Source organism: Medicago sativa, chromosome 1 (assembly GCF_051527215.1).
Source record: "Medicago sativa cultivar Bolivia chromosome 1, Bolivia_mono, whole genome shotgun sequence".
Lineage (NCBI taxonomy): Eukaryota > Viridiplantae > Streptophyta > Magnoliopsida > Fabales > Fabaceae > Medicago > Medicago sativa.
Genome location: NC_140749.1, coordinates 16,642,215 through 16,658,596, shown reverse-complemented (window position 1 = coordinate 16,658,596; position 16,382 = coordinate 16,642,215). Strand labels below are relative to the sequence as shown.

Genomic DNA, 16,382 nt, shown 5'->3' with positions numbered 1-16,382 from the left:
AAAGAGAATAAGCCCATAGATGAGAAGTGCAAGAATAGCCTCAAGAGTGTCCTGACAAGTGGTATTGAGGTTGGCTTTCCCAAGAAGATACTCTGAATTGAACCCTCGGATATGTGCCTTAGTGACAAGATTCTTGGAGACATCGGTGGTCTTGAGATAGAGATCCTTAGCAATAACCAATGGAGGAAGAGGATCTTTAGGTCCTGAGAAAGGTATCCCCTTAGCAATAGATAGACCTGTCAAGGAAGAATAAGCCTCTAGAGTAGGCACCAACTGAAAGTCTGGGAAAGTAAAGCACCGATACTCCGGATCATAGAATTGCACTAGAGTGTGCACAAGCTTCTCATCTACATTAGTGTGGAGAATAGGAAGTAAAGCCCCGTAACGGCGTTGGAAACCAGTCGGATCCTCAATCTTGAGTGCCAAATCCCTCAAACTTGCCAAATCCACTTCCTTGAACTTGTAGGACTTAGTCATCTTCATCCTACAATGTTTACAAATTCAACTTGTCTAAGCCCTTCGATAACAATGCATGACAAAAGTTTATGCATGTATGCATGTATGCATGAATGCATGATGATGTTCAAGTTCGGAGAAAACATGGTGGGTTTGAAGTTCAAAATCGAGGAGTCATGGGTGGACACGGCGTCCGGTGAAACTAGGGTTTTAGGATAATAGTAACCGGGTTCTAAAAAGGTTCCCAAGTTGCAACCTCTCCGACATATCTCATGGTGTCACGAGACAACTCTCGCTCCATGATTATACGTGGAAGGTCTAACTTGAGTGTAGTATCGCGTGACGACTAAAACTCGAGACGACACTCGGTTTAGCCTCCGCACTACGTCCTAGAAAATGGCCATGGATGGGTTTGGTTATCTACGGTCCATAGCGTCATAGAACAATTAGAAGCAAAGTGCCTAAACGCGACAACCCGCGCCGACAACATCACCCCCAAAATGCCTCAGCTATGTGGGATTGATCGCATAATCCAAAACACGAGGCAACCCCCGGAATGAATTGTCGATTATATCCCTCCTAAATCCTAAGTTCACTCAGCCCGGGTGCAGGACTTTTGATATTCTCACCCCACACGTTTGCAAGAAATTAAACATTTATTCACATAGGAAAGCAAGTAAAAGAAGCAAGTAAAAATACAAGCGCAAGCGTGGAAATAAAGACTAGGCGTAACTCTCGAATCTCCCCAGTGAAGTCGCCAGCTGTTTTATCTTGGTTTTTGGGTGTCAAACATTGATTACGTTTGAACCTTTCTAACCGGTGATATCTTATTTTTTCTTGGGAAGGGAAAAAGTAAGCAAAACCCTTGAGAATCGAGGTCCGGGAGTTGTTTTCGCTACGGGAAGGTGTTAGGCACCCATAACGACTATAGTATCCTATAGGAACCGTCTTTAATTTCTACGCGCGCGCTTTATTTTTAAATGCTATTTGAAAGAGTTTATTAAACCTAAGAATGTTCTAAGTGAAGAATTGGAGGGAGAAGAATGTTTTTGGATTTTTATTTTAGTTGAATTGAAGGAATTTTGATTCCTTGCCTACGTACCCGATTAAGGGATCAAATCCACCGTAGTTCTCTCTCAAAAAATGTTTTTGTTTTTGTTGGTTGATTTTAAGTTTGAAAATGAATTTTGAAGAATAGAAAGAGGCCTCAAGGGCATGAGATTTAAGAAAAAGTGGGGTTTGATTAGTCATTTGCAAAATATGGTCAAAGTTTGATTATTTTCATTGAAATTTGATTAAGAAAATGGAAAAGAAAATACAATGGGATATTTGGATCCCAAGGTTTATTTGGAAAAGTATTTGAGTGAAGTTGTTCACATTTATTTGAAAAATTGGTTTTCTCTAAGTATAAGTCCTAGGCATTCATCTAAACATACAATCCTAAGCATACATCTAAACATGCATATTCTAGCTATGGTGGTGTGTGTGCATGTGTCGGTGCTTGTGTCGGTGTACATCATTAGAGTCCATTGTCCTTATTACACCATACCCTAGATACATTCTATGGCCTCCTTGCCAAGCAAATTGAAAGAATGAAAGTAAAAATATTACAAAACCTCTAAGTGTTCGCATTCTAAACTTGGCATGGAATTGAAACTTTAAAATGCAAGAAAGTAGATGAAGAAGAATGTGAAGTGGGAATGCTTATGATGAATATGAAACATGAAATGGAAAGGTTAGTAGCATAGAGTAATATCAAAGGAGTGAAGTAAAAGAAATGCTAGAATATAAAAGATAGGAAATAAGTGCAAACATGGCTAAAATTTGTTCATAAAATGCAAGAACCAAGTGACCTATAATTCTCACATTCCAATTACGTTTTTAAGGTTTAGAAACAAGTTTGGAATGGGAATTAAGGCTACTTGATCTACTTGACATTTTAGAACAAGTTTTGAAACATATTTACATTATTTAATTTCTTAATGACTTGTAAGCTAAGTAACCGACCAAAATTCACAATCATGCAACAAAAATGAACACAAACAGTAGCTAAAACCTATGAACTCAAATGGTGTGGGTCACCAACACTCATCAAGCAATTGGAATTAAAATCAAATGAATTTTCATTTATTTTTAGCACAAGGTATCACAACATAGAAAGAAAATTAGCCACATTGTTTTTACTAATCTTTACTATGCAAAATTATTATAGGAACACCACAAAGCTATCAAAAAATGTGTATGAAGATTTTTTTAGGATTTTTAAAGCATTTTAGACACAAAAAGCATATAAAATTTCATAAGATTTTTACAAAAATAGAGAACAATTAACAAGAAAATACCACACACCTTTTAACCAAGATTCAATGTATGATAACATCACAAAAATATCAAAAAAGATTAAGAACACATAGGAAGTTTTTTAGGAATTTTTTAAAGGATTTTTAAGCTAAAAAGTGCAAGAAAATTGCCAATTCTAACAAAAAATGGGAAAAATGCTTCAAATACTTTTCTCAATTTTTTAACACAAGAAAAGGCCACAAACATGTTAAAAGGAATATTAAGAACACATAGAAAAGATTTTAGGATTTCTTTAAAGGATTAGGGTGAACTCATGGTGTAAACAGCATTGAACGGTGTTAAAATAGCAAGAAAGTGAAATTCAGCAGACAGAGGCCCAGGCCCAAGGTCCTTGACGGATCCTGGATCATCCATTGGCTTTACAGCCTTTAGATTGATCCAGGTCCATGCTTGACCTAGATCTGACGGGTTAAAACATGCAGCACACTGTAACACGCAGCAAGTCCACAGGAGGAGTAGATCTACGCCGTACACGTAAGCGAACCGGTGATCAAACGGTTGAGATCGAGTCAGAGGAGAACCAGGTGAACCGGACCGGTTCATGTGCTTATATAAGCACAGAGCTACCGGTCCAACACACTTTCCTCTCTTCTTTCTCTCACTACACCGTCCTAGAGAGAGAAGCTCTGCAACTTCTCCCCTCCTTCACCGGTCGTCTTCTCCGATGAGTTCAACGGCGCTGGTACGGTGGTTCGCCGGTGGCGCCACCGTACCGGAACGGCTTTCAAATCTTTTTTTACACTGTTGAACTCGTCTTCTCTTCCTCTATGTGATTTTGAAACTTGTTTTTGAAAGAGACGACGGAATCGGAGTAGATCTAACGGTTTTGATTCGGATGAAAAGTTCTTGAAACGTAAAGAAGAGGAAGAGGAAGGAGTTACCTGGATTTTAATCGGAGAACAGTGATGAAAACTACGCCGGAAAACCTTGAGCTCTTCCTTTGACGGTGAGTTTCTGGATCTTGCGTTTTCACCGAAAATAAATCGGTAAAAACCTTCGTATTCCTGTTCTCTTGCTTCGTTTCTGTGAGATTGTTCAAAACGGTACCGGTTCGCTTTGATTCTTCGTCTTCTCTTCTCTCTCTGTGATCGTTCTGATTCTCACTTCAGTGATGAATTGGAGCTTGAATTGCAGAAACGAAGGTTCAGTGATGAAGATTCTTCAATGAATCTCTGAGAACCGTTGTGAATTCATGTCGAATTAGTTGAGTTTGTTGTTCTGGAAAATTAGGGTTCTTAGTTTGGGGATGAAGTTCTTGATGGATTCTGGAAAATTGTTGAGTTTTGATCCTTGAGATCAGAGAGAGAAATTGGAATTGTGTTTGTGTGAGTTGGCGTAATCTCTATGGCACTGGCACTGTTTGGCTATTTATAAGCTGACACATGGCTTCCTGGACCAATGAAATAAGGACACCTGGATTTGAACTCTTAACAAACTCGGCCTTGCTGAGTTTTGCACTTGAGGACCTTTCTGCAATTTCCAACACTTGAGGGACTGACCTGCAATTATTCTAACACCAAGGACCAAACTGCAAAGACTATACAAGGACTACAACATGATTAAAATCTTTAAAGGACTGAAAAATGTAAATTGAAAAAGAGAATAAAAGAAAAAAAAGGACCAAAGTGCAATTTGAAAAGACTTAGGGACCAAAATGAAAATAATAATAAAATTGGAATAAAATTGGTAAATTGGAAAAAACGTAAAGTGAAACAATTAAAATTGACAAAACGGACTAAAACGAACCAATGGCCTAAATGAGGTACTTTAAAGTAACCTCTCTCTGCCGAAATTTCGTGTGAAAGGACTAAAATGCCCCTGGGGCTAAAAATGACTAAAAATGACTCAGATGCAATCTTAAAATGGATTTTTAACAGAGAATGAAGCAAGAGCCTATACAAACATAGTTAAAAGACTCAGAGACAATTTTTAGGATTTAAACAGTGACTTGACACTTGAAATGACTAAAATGCCCCTAGGGGCAAAACTGACTCAAGATGACTTCAAATGTAATTAAAAAAATGGGTTTTGACATGAAATGAAACAAAGACTTATTCTAACCAAATGAAAAGACTCAAACAAAATTTTACAAGGTTGAAAGTAATTTTGACATAGGAAATGACTAAAATGCCCTTACATGTGAATTTTGCAAATAAAATTGAAATAATATGCAGAGAAAGATTCAATTGATCAGAGATAGTTCAAATGGCTTGAAATGCAAGAAAGGAAAGATTGATTAGTATTTTTAGGTCCAAAATTAGGGTATAACAGTCTCCACCATTGGATTTCAGCATAGCACTTCAGATCACTCACTCTTCATCTACCGACGTGGCTCTGATATGGCTTACATCTTGCTTTATGTTGATGACATCATCCTCATCACCTCCTCCCATGATCTTCGAAAATCTATCATGGCACTCCTTGCATCTGAGTTTGCCATGAAGGATTTGGGTCAACTGAGTTACTTCTTGGGCATTTCCGTGACTAGACATGATGGTGGACTCTTCCTCAGCCAGAGTACTTATGCTAGTGATATTATTGCTCGAGCAGGCATGGCCTCGTGCAAACCTTCTGCTACTCCAGTTGACACCAAACAGAAGCTCAGTACCACCGCCGGCACTTCATATGACGATCCTACTCTATATCGAAGTCTTGCAGGAGCCTTGCAGTATCTTACTTTCACCCGACCTGACATCTCTTATGCTGTCCAACAGGTGTGTCTTCACATGCATGCCCCTTGCACCGACCACATGCTTGCCCTCAAACGCATCTTGCGTTATGTTCAGGGCACCCTACACTATGGTTTGCATCTTTATTCATCCCCTATTGAGAAACTTATCTCCTACACTGATGCTGATTGGGGTGGATGTCCTGACACCCGTCGTTCGACCTCTGGCTATTGTGTGTTTCTTGGTGAAAACCTCATTTCCTGGTCTTCCAAACGACAACCCACACTTTCTCGCTCCAGTGCAGAAGCTGAGTACAGGGGTGTTGCTAATGTGGTTTTTGAATCGTGTTGGCTTCGCAATCTTCTCTTAGAGCTTCACTACCCACTTTCCCAAGCTACTTTGGTGTACTGTGATAATGTTAGTGCCATATACCTTTCTGGTAATCCAGTGCAGCATCAACGTACTAAACATATTGAGATGGACATTCACTTTGTTCGGGAAAAGGTCGCGCGTGGCCAGGCACGCGTCCTTCATGTTCCTTCTCGTCATCAGATTGCTGACATTTTCACCAAAGGCCTACCTCGAGTTCTTTTTGATGATTTTCGGACCAGTCTAAGCGTCCGTGAACCTCCCGCTTCGACTGCAGGGGTGTGATAGAATATGACTTTATGTAATTATGTTAGTAATTATTGCTTGACTTTATGTAATTATGTTAGTCATTATGTTAGTTATTATTAGGTAATTACTCTCCATTATTTTGTAATTACTTTCCTAGGTTTGACTCTACCTATTGTAACTATATGTACTCTTGATCATTATCAATGAAAGGCACGGAATTGATTTCCTTCAGGAATTTGAAAGGTCGAGAAAATGCACAACATGGAGCACGGCCGTACGTTTTGTGCAGTCAGAAATGGCTGTTACAAAACTCTTTCAATTCCTAGTTTAAGGCTTGTTGTTTAATTTGTTATGTTGTTGAAATTATAATTTTTAATGTATGTTGTTGAAATTAAATTTTCTGTGTTCTGAACCCTGTCAAACCCTCCAAACCATAAGTTTTAATACAGTCTAAGAATGATTCAGATTATATAATCTGAATTAATTCTCAAAAGATTTTAGATTATATAATCCAAATCATTCTAGAATGTGGATTATGACGTTACAAGAAAGGTTTAGACGATTTGTGGTGTGTTAATTGAATTTTATACATTATACATGCTTCATTTGATTGTAGTTACAGTTTAGGGACATTTTATGACTATAAATAATCTTGCATCCTTTAACATTTACATTCATTCATTACTTTTCATTTGTTCTACAAATTTCTTTCTTAAATTTGATTATGAGAGTGAGTTATGATACCATGGTCACCATTGACAACTGATATTATCCTCGAAATTGCTTTGCAGATTATTTGAGGATTGTACAGTGGTTAGCATAAACTTTTATATCAAATAACAAAACCATTTCTGAGTTTCAGCAGTTTTCGGATTATATAATCCAAAAATCCTTAAAATAAACATTTGGATTATATAATCCAAATTGAAATATTTTAAAGGCTAAAATATGGTATTGGTCCCTGCAAAATAGGTCAGTTTTGGTTTTAGTCCTTGCAAATTTTTTTTATAGTTTTTGGTCCCTGCAAAAATATGTCAGTTTTGGTTTTAGTCCCTGCAATTTTTTTTTTTTATAGTTTTTGGTCCCTGCAAAAATTTTTGTTTTTGGAAATAGTCCCTAACCCCAGTTATGTGATGATTTGTCACTTTTATAAATTAAAAAATAATTATTGTATCTGTTTTATTATTATTTTTTAATTAAAAAATAATTATTGTTATATAAATTATAAAAAAATAATATTCTTTTTATTAAGTAAGCACATATGCCACATATGCACAAAAGTGACAAATCATCACATAATTGAGGTCAGGGACTATTTCCAAAAAAAAAAAAAATTGCAGGGATCAAAAACTATAAAAAAAAAAATTTGCAGGGACTAAAACCAAAACTGGCCTATTTTTGCAGGGACCAAAAACTATAAAAAAAATTTGCAGGGACTAAAACCAAAACTGGCCTATTTTGCAGGGACCAATACCATATTTTAGCCTATTTGAAAAAATGAATGGGACATATGAGAAGAGAGTAGGGTGGAAAAGGAAATAGACTTGGAATAATATCCCATTGTTTAGAGCACAGTAACTTGGCTCATCGGCACTACATAATAGAGAGTTGCTTTTCTGACATAGAATACTTCCAATTGACACATGGAAATGACCATATTGCCCCTGGAGGTAATTAACTGCCGCTGGGAAACACGTCGGCTGTTAACTGCCGCTGGTACCCAGCGGTTGTTAACTACCGCTCACACCAGTTACAGAACCAGTGCAGTCTGTAACTGGTTTTGCCCAGGAAATGTGTCCTGTTTGACCTGTAATTTCAAACGGCAATTCCGGAGGAAATCAAACCGAAACAACAACATCCAGCAATCATAAACATCAACATTTCATAGTTTATCAATTATTCGGTAACATTACACAAAACCGATAATGCGTTAACGTTTAACAATTGTTTGAAATTCATCAAATTTTTCACATTATGCAAAACATTACACGTAATGTACATTACTAATAAATGCGAAACTCAAATATATTGATGTACATATAAATAGTTAAAGGTTAGTTACATTATATCACCCAAAAAATTGGTCATTGCATTATATATCCAAAAAAATATGTCGGCGCGTATCAACCAAAAAACGGATTAACACCGACCAAAAAGTGTCACATTTCATCTAATAAAAGCAAATCATCTAAATGTTCCAGAACATCTTCAAATTCGGTGTTTGCTTTAACCGGAGTGTCATCAAACATAATTGGATTGTCTTCATTTGCTGGCTCCTTTGGTGGAACCGGTCTCTCTTTGAGCTTAATGTCCATGAGTGTTTGGAAACGATCCTGTTGATCCAAAAATTCATCCTCCCATGTTGCCGCCTCTTCGCTCCTGTGATTTCTCCACTCCGTGCATGTTGGAGGTAGTGGGCAACCATCTTTTAATGAAAGAAGGACAAAATGATTTGGGATTAGACCAAGGCAAATCATGTTGCTTTTCGGGTTAACCGGAGGCCGTCCTCTAAGTGGGAAAAAAGTCTCGGAGATGTAGTATTTCCATGTAGTCATCTCTAACACCGGCCTATTGTAACATGATGCAACGATGTGTCCCATATTCGGCAATGTCAACCATTTGTCGGGAGGTGCAAAGCTACTAGGATTTTTGGGAGGATACAATCCATCCAAGATGTAGTTGTAACGGTCCTCGCTCGCATATATCTCGATGTATTTGCTCCTATACTCTTTCAACTCTTGAATAAGTGCTCTCCGCACCATAACATGACTTTCTTGCGTCAAACCCAAGGCTTCCGCTATAGCCCTAAACCCACAATGCCCGTCACCAATAACATCCACAACTCTCTCAATGTATGGTATCATGAATTTTGGCATGTAATACATAGGATTGGATGGATCATAACTTGTGAAGCTAGGCTTAGGAACCGGAACCGGAGAAATGCCAATGCGAGCACCTTTCCTTTTAGTTTGTGAAGATTTTTTCTGTGGTGAAGATTGACTTTCCGGATGTTGAGAATCAATAGTCTCCCACGTAGATGGAATCCTACCACGTGTGGTTTTGATTTTTTTGGGAGCTCCTTTGGTTGCCACCTTTCTTGGAGGTGGTGACAACAATGTTGTCTCCGAAAACGCTAACAACCGCAAAGCCTCTTTGATTTCCAGTTTCAATTGGAACGGAACTCTTTGGAGACGTTCTTGGATACCATGCCACTCCTCCGTGACCGAAAACAAATCTTCATTACTTTGTTCTTCACCCATGTACAACTTTTGCCAATGCGGGTGTATCTCATCCAATCGAATGTGCATGTTGTGACGGATTTTCATAGCAATGAAGTATGCACAAGGTAGGCCATACGACGTCCTTTGAACACAACCACAAGTTTTCTTCTCAATGCACAAGGTTCTCCTAGCACGCTCTTCTTCCACAAAAATAAAATTCATGGCTTGTCTAGACACGTGACCACCCAACCCGGAGTACAAAGTGACATTTTTGTATCGATGTTCCAAGACCGTAACGCTCCTACCAAACGATGATTGTATCTCCCCAAATTGGTTTGCCAACATCTCATCTATTTTATGCCAACAAGTACCCAAATCACCCTTGGAGGTGGACAAATATTCCTTCACCACACCATGAGCTCCTTCAACTCTATTCGTGGTCCTACACCCAAGATGTAACACAAGGTCCGTCCATGCCCTCACTAGCTTGTCCTTGAAAGGCTTCAAAATGGTTTCTTGAACATATTGAAGTAAGTTTGGATGATCCTTACAAGCATCTTAGAATTCCACTAGATTACCCGCATATAACTCTTGAGTAGGAGATTCAACCAATTTTTCCCATGCATCAAATATGGTATCAACCAACTTACTATGCTTCTCCTCGTCGACAATCTTCTTTTGGCCATCCACCACAACAATGTTTTGTTTAACTTTGCAATCGGTGATGATTCTTGATCTAACATTTTTGCCAACATGGAAATAACAAAGTATTGCACTACTACCGGGGAGAACATTGTTTACGGCATTCATCATACTCGTGTCCCTGTCGGTCACTACCACCTTAGGCATATCGTTATTTGGTCCAAGAGGTTTAAGCAACATTTGCAAAGCCCAAGTAAAGTTATCCTCCTTCTCCCTAGTCATAAATGCAAAACCAACCGAATATGTCAAATAGGTTGAGGTGACTCCAACTATTTCAAACAATGGCATCCTATACAAGTTGGTTTTGTACGTGGAATCCATTATCAAAACAGTAGGAAAAGTGTTAAACAACTTTACCGAAGTTGGATGAGTCCAAAATATGTCTTGAACGGTTTGACTCTCATTTTTTTCTCTTACGTAATAAACATATCCATTCTCTTCCAACTTTGTGATTAGATATTGCATCTCCGTCAAGTCACCCCTTTTTGCCTTTTTGAATTTATGACGTTCATTGTAGACTTGCTTGATATTTATCATGGACTGTTTCCTTTTATTCCTCAAGTTTGTCAAAATATTTTTTGGTTTCACCGAAGAATCGGTCAAGTCATGTACAAGCTTCTTGTCGTCCTCCGTTAATCTTCCGGCAAGAAGGTGCCCTGCTACATACGGAACCATCACATGGTTGTGAACGCCATTAAGAATGGCCAATTTCCAAGCATTGTCTTCCCTAATGACATATCCACGCACCTTGAACAAACACCCACACTTTCTTGATCCAATTGTTTCATTCTTCACTTTTGTCTTCGATACTTTGTTCTCGCCGCTCCGTTCACAAACCAACTCCAACATAGCATTTCTTCCTTCACAAGATCTCCTAATGATAACTGTAAATCCAACCCTATTTGCTTGTCGACGGACCCAACCGAGCAATTCGTTTTTATCTTTCCATGTGTCTTGGGTTGAAAAGAAATGAGCCGTGTCCACATCGGAATTGACTTCGACCTTAGCGAGAGCTTCAACCTTAATGGAATCGACATTATCTATAAATAAACAACAAAAAAGTTGCTTATTTGACAAGGAATAAGAAAGTTGCTTTTTCTCAACATTATCTATAAATAAACAACATACAATTACTAAACTAATTAATAAACATCTATCTAATATCATATATTAACATAAACAAACAAAAAAAAAGAAAAAAAATTGGAAAAAACACTGTTTTCACAGTGGCTGCACTTAGAAAAAATTTCAAAATTTTCTAAGTCTCCAGCGGCAGTTAACAGTCGCTCACCCCCAGCGGTAGTTAACTGCCGCTACAACGCGTGTCAGTGCAAAAAAAAAAAACCAGAAAAATCAATCAAATGCAATGGATTTTAACGTTGTAATACTTGTTCTTTGATGCATTTTGTGTGTAGAAACGTCTTAGCAATCGATCAGCAATGATTTGGAGGCATGATTTTAACACAAAAATTTTGAAATGGGATTTTTTTTTTGGGTATGGTTTTGGTGAAAAAAGGTGATGAATGAATAGGTGAGGTAGGGGTTTCTGGTTTTGGGGGGAAAGACACCAGCGGTTGTTAACAACCGCTGACACCCAGCGGCAGTTAACAGCCGGCGTATCTTCCAGCGGTAGTTAACTACCGTCAGGGGCTTTAATGTCATTTCCATGTGTCAATTGGAAGTATTCCTTGTCAAAAAAGCAACTCTCTACATAATAAACCAAGAAAATTGTTAAATGTATCCCCATCCACCCCCCGGATCTCTACTTTTAGCACTTTTCTAAAACTTCCCTCACATTATTTTCATATTTATTTTCATACCCCACATTTTCTGTAAACTAACATGTTTACAGTATTTATTTTGTATGGTATGCTTTTTTTAATAGAAAAAAATGATCACGGTAGACTTCATTCTTTTTATATAAAAAATCTTAAATATGTAATTTGATATATATTCTAAAAATGTACATCATAAACTTGCTATTTACTTAAACAAAAAAAAAATTGCTTGCTATTTGCTACAAACATTTTTAAACAGTGATCATCATGAGCTATAAGATTTACAGCACACGTTTTTTTAGTGGTTAGATTCGAACACCAGACCTTACATAACTATACCAACTGAGTTAAGCACACGTTTTTTAAAGTACATCGTAAATGTAATTTAGAGTGGGATATATTTTAAATGATATTTATGAAAATGTGGGGTTATGTTCTTTTTTTTTTTTTTCATTAACAAACTGTAAATTACATTTTATTGGTGGTAGCTATATAACCTGGGTGTAATCAAATACAAGATTGTATGCAATCAAATACATATGAACTTTTTTTTTCAAAAAAAATACATAGGAATTTTTGTAAAAAAAAAAATTAAATACATAAGAACTAACATACAATTTTGATATCTTTGATAAAGAATGAGCAACAAAATTTGATTGTCGCCTAACAAAATTAATCTTAAAGTTTGGATAATTAGAAAGAAATATCTTACAACTAGACATAATTTTGTCAAACTCGAATTAGTTTGTAGCTAGATTTATCCAATATAACATCAACCACTAGCTTACAATCTAATTCAATTGACACATTTGACATACCCATTTCTCCAAGCCAAAGAATAGCTTCCATAAGTTCTCGATCTTCTGCTTCATTCGTAAAAGGTACACCATTATATGTTACAGTTCTAGCCTTCATAAAATGACCCCTAGCATTTCTAATGCACATGCCAATGTCAAAACAATGATGTTCTTTAAAAAGTGAAGATACAAGTTTGGGTGTTCTTTTTAGTATCCTCACAAATCTTCTCATATCACCGTTTCCAAATGCACCACAAAATCATAGCAAAGCCAATTATTTTATGTGGCTACAAGTTTGGACATATATAGTGAAGAAAAGAGAGATAAAGCCAGCAGCAACATTTGGAATTAAAAAATTATTATGTGACCATAAACCAGATATATCCCATACTTCCTTTGCCTTCATACACCCTAAGAACAAATGCAATTCAGCCTCATAATTGTGAGGTGTGTTGCTTGTAATGTAAGAATGTTCTTGGCACCGAAGTCATGGATCTTTCCAAACATTTAGGGATTTTCTACTTCCAATGCACCATATCATCCCCCTCCGATTATAACCCGTGAAGCATGAATACTACGGGTTAAGATCATCTCCATTTGTAATTTGTTCCATTTGTTGCAATTTGGAGAGAGATAGACACAAAACAAATAAGTGGTGGGTCATATCACTAAGTGGATCCTACCATCATTAATTTTTTGTGTCTATCTCTCTCCAAATTGCAACAAACAGAACAAATTACAAATGGAGAGGATCTTTACCCGAATACTACGCCAAATAAAGTTTAGGTTATGGCCTAGATGGACCCAAAAAACACATTTATGAAAGTACCGAGTTTTGAAGACACATGAAACAACAATATCTTGGTTTGTTAAAAGACACAAACCTTACTTTCCCTTAGTATAGCCAAATTAAAACCATAAAGGTGACAAAAACTCATACCTTCATAGTTTTTCCTCATTGTTAATTTATCTCATCTTATCCATTTGATTCCTCCATGGCTTTCCATATTTGTTCCCCATCAAAAGGAATGGGGATATGTTAAGAAGGCGTGGGGTGTATTTAATATGAACTATGCTGGATATAGCGAATTTTTTCTTCCCGAATCCTTCCCGACAGCAGCTGGCCAGTTTTTAATTGGAGTTTATTTCTTAACTTCCATTTTTTTCCTCCTTGTATTCCGCCAAACAGCAACATGTGATGGATCAGTTTTTACTTGGGATGCTTTCACTGTGTATTTTGTCACACTATATAGCATCGATCTTAATATATGGGCCAAAATATAATACTATTATCAGCAAGCTTTTCATTTGTATTACTAATTGAACTTGAACACATTTGATCAATTAAGTGAGGGAAAATATTAAAAAACATTTAGAGTGTTATAATAAATATAAATAAATTAAACTATAAAATAGTAAATTGTAATAATTTTTTAATCATCCAATGAATTTGTTCTAATTATGTCTTAAAATTGATGGAAAATATGGTGATATAGTCTAGTCTAGATTAAGTTTCAACCCAATGAACGAAGTATTGCACTCTACTGTAATAGTTTTGGGGAAATTGCTCTTATCCCGTTTAAAATTGTCCATTCCCTTTATGTAAAGTGTGAGTTAACTCATGCTCGACTTTTTCAACGTGAGTTAACTTACACTGAACATTTTTCAACGTAAGTTAACTCACATAGGCACGTGAATGAGCAAAAACAAAGGGAGAAGAGCAATTTCCTAGTTTTGGAGGTCAAGTTTTTGTCAAAAACCCTATGGGCCTTCATTTGAGAACATTATATATTAGAATTCTGCTCTTTACCCAAATGATTTTGCTCATGCCTAAAGTAAAAGACCTTAATGCCCCTACGCATGTTAAGTCACGCTAGTGCAAATGTTAACGTATGTTAAGTCACGTTACGTAGGTTAACATGCGTTAGTGTTATTTCTAGAAAAACATCGCGCATGTTAACACGCGTTTGTGTTATTTCTAAAAAAACTTTGCGTATGTTAACATGCGTTAGTGTAATGCAGTGCGTGAGTTAACTCACGTTGGCATTTGCACTGGCGTGAGTTAACTCACTTTCATAGCAGAAACAGAAACTGCATTAAATGCATGTAGTAACAGAACAGACTTTTGAAAAGTCTAGAAAGACCCGTAATCACGCCACAGTCATAACTTAACCAAATTACGCCAGTTTAAGTAGTTTATTGGATAATACGACATAATTGATCAAAATTACTTAAAAACATTGTTTTTCTCACAATCACGTAATCACATATAAACGATCCAAACGGTCCAAATTTCATAAATTCGCCGTTAATGACCCGTAATAATTTAAACACACTTAATGACACGTAAACGATCCAAAATAATTCTTTTCATATATTTATATAATATTAGTTACATATTGGCCATAAATATGAAAATTACACAATAGGCCACCAAAAAATATGTCGAGGTGTAATACCACCAAAAAATAGGACGAACACCCACCGACCCAAAAGTGTCATAACCTATCTAACTAGACTAGTGATAGTGCATAATCTTCATCTTCATCCATGACTTCATTCTCTTGCTTTGGCTTTTCCGGAGTGTCCAAAGTAATAGGATTGTGCTCATTTGTTGGTTTCTTTGGAGGCATCGGCTCCTTAGACATGAGCTCATCGAAGGCGGCGTTTCTATCCAAAAACTGAAAAAGCCATTGCACCGCTTCACCAATCTTGTGAGTCATCCACTCCTTAGGAGGAGGTGGTAGCGGACAATTTTCTTTCAACTTCACATGAAGAAAGTGGTACGGAATCAAGCAAAGGCACATTATGTTGGAATGTGGATTAAGTGGTGGAGCACTCCGGATTGGAAAATATGTCTCACATGAACCACCCAATTCGGGCAAAGTCAATAGAACAACCGCTCTATTGTAGCAACTAGCAATAATGTGACCCATATCCAGAGTGGTCAACCACTTCTCTGGAGGTGCAATACCACTTTTACTTGTTGGAGGGTGTAAACCATCCAAGATAAGTTTGTAACGGCTCTCGGTAGCATATATTGGCAAGTAGTCACTCTTGTGAGTTTTCAACTCATTAATAAGTGCATGATGAACCAAAACATGATCATCCTCATGAAATCCCATGGGCCTAGCTACGACCCGGAAACCATAATTACCATCCCCTCTAACATTCACAATGTCTTCAACGTAAGGTCTCATGAGATTTGGAATTTGTGACATGTATGGTATTTGCAAATAAGGTTGTTTTTTTGAAGTAAAAGTTGAAGTTTGTGAGCGGGAGCAAGTGCCAAGACGAGAACCTTTAGTCTTTTGAGACTTTCTCTTGGCATGTGAGCATTGACTATCGGGATTTTGAGCATCAATAGTCTCCTACCTAGAGGGGATTCGACCGGTGGACCTCTTTTTAGGTGTAGACTTCACCATTTTAGGTGCCCCCTTGGTGGCCACTTTTCTCGGAGGTGGCTTCAACATTGTTTCCTCCGGAAATCCTAGTTCATGCAACTTGTATTTGATGAAGAGTTTCATCTTATAAGGGGCCCTCTTGATACGTTCTTGAATGACGTCACATTCCTCCGTAACGGAAAAATTGGCATCAACCTCTTCTCCAATTACACTTAACCTTCGCCAATGAGGGTGTATTTCATCCAAAAGAATAGGCAATTTTTTCTTTCTCTTCTCGGCAAGAATACAAGCACAAGGCAACCCAAACGTTGCCATTTGCACACAACCACAATCTTCTTTAGCAAAGCCGAATCTCCTAGAGCGTTCATATTCTTCA

At 37.2% G+C, this 16,382-nt stretch overlaps 1 protein-coding gene and 1 pseudogene across 1 annotated transcript; both read right to left on the bottom strand.

The window, feature by feature from the left end:
* Window positions 1–8,263: 8,263 nt before the first annotated feature.
* On the bottom strand, window positions 8,264–10,717 carry LOC146953132 (uncharacterized; annotated as a pseudogene).
* Window positions 10,718–15,115: 4,398 nt separating this feature from the next.
* Window positions 15,116–15,823, bottom strand: LOC146953131 (uncharacterized). The gene has a single exon (XM_085740952.1). It carries the CDS (start codon window positions 15,821–15,823, stop codon window positions 15,116–15,118), a length of 708 nt encoding a protein of 235 aa, XP_085597078.1.
* Window positions 15,824–16,382: the final 559 nt, after the last annotated feature.

Bases quoted from the DNA above. Each gene is read 5' to 3' on its own strand.
- LOC146953131 (XM_085740952.1), bottom strand. From the start codon at position 15,823: ATGTCACAAATTCCAAATCTCATGAGACCTTACGTTGAAGACATTGTG.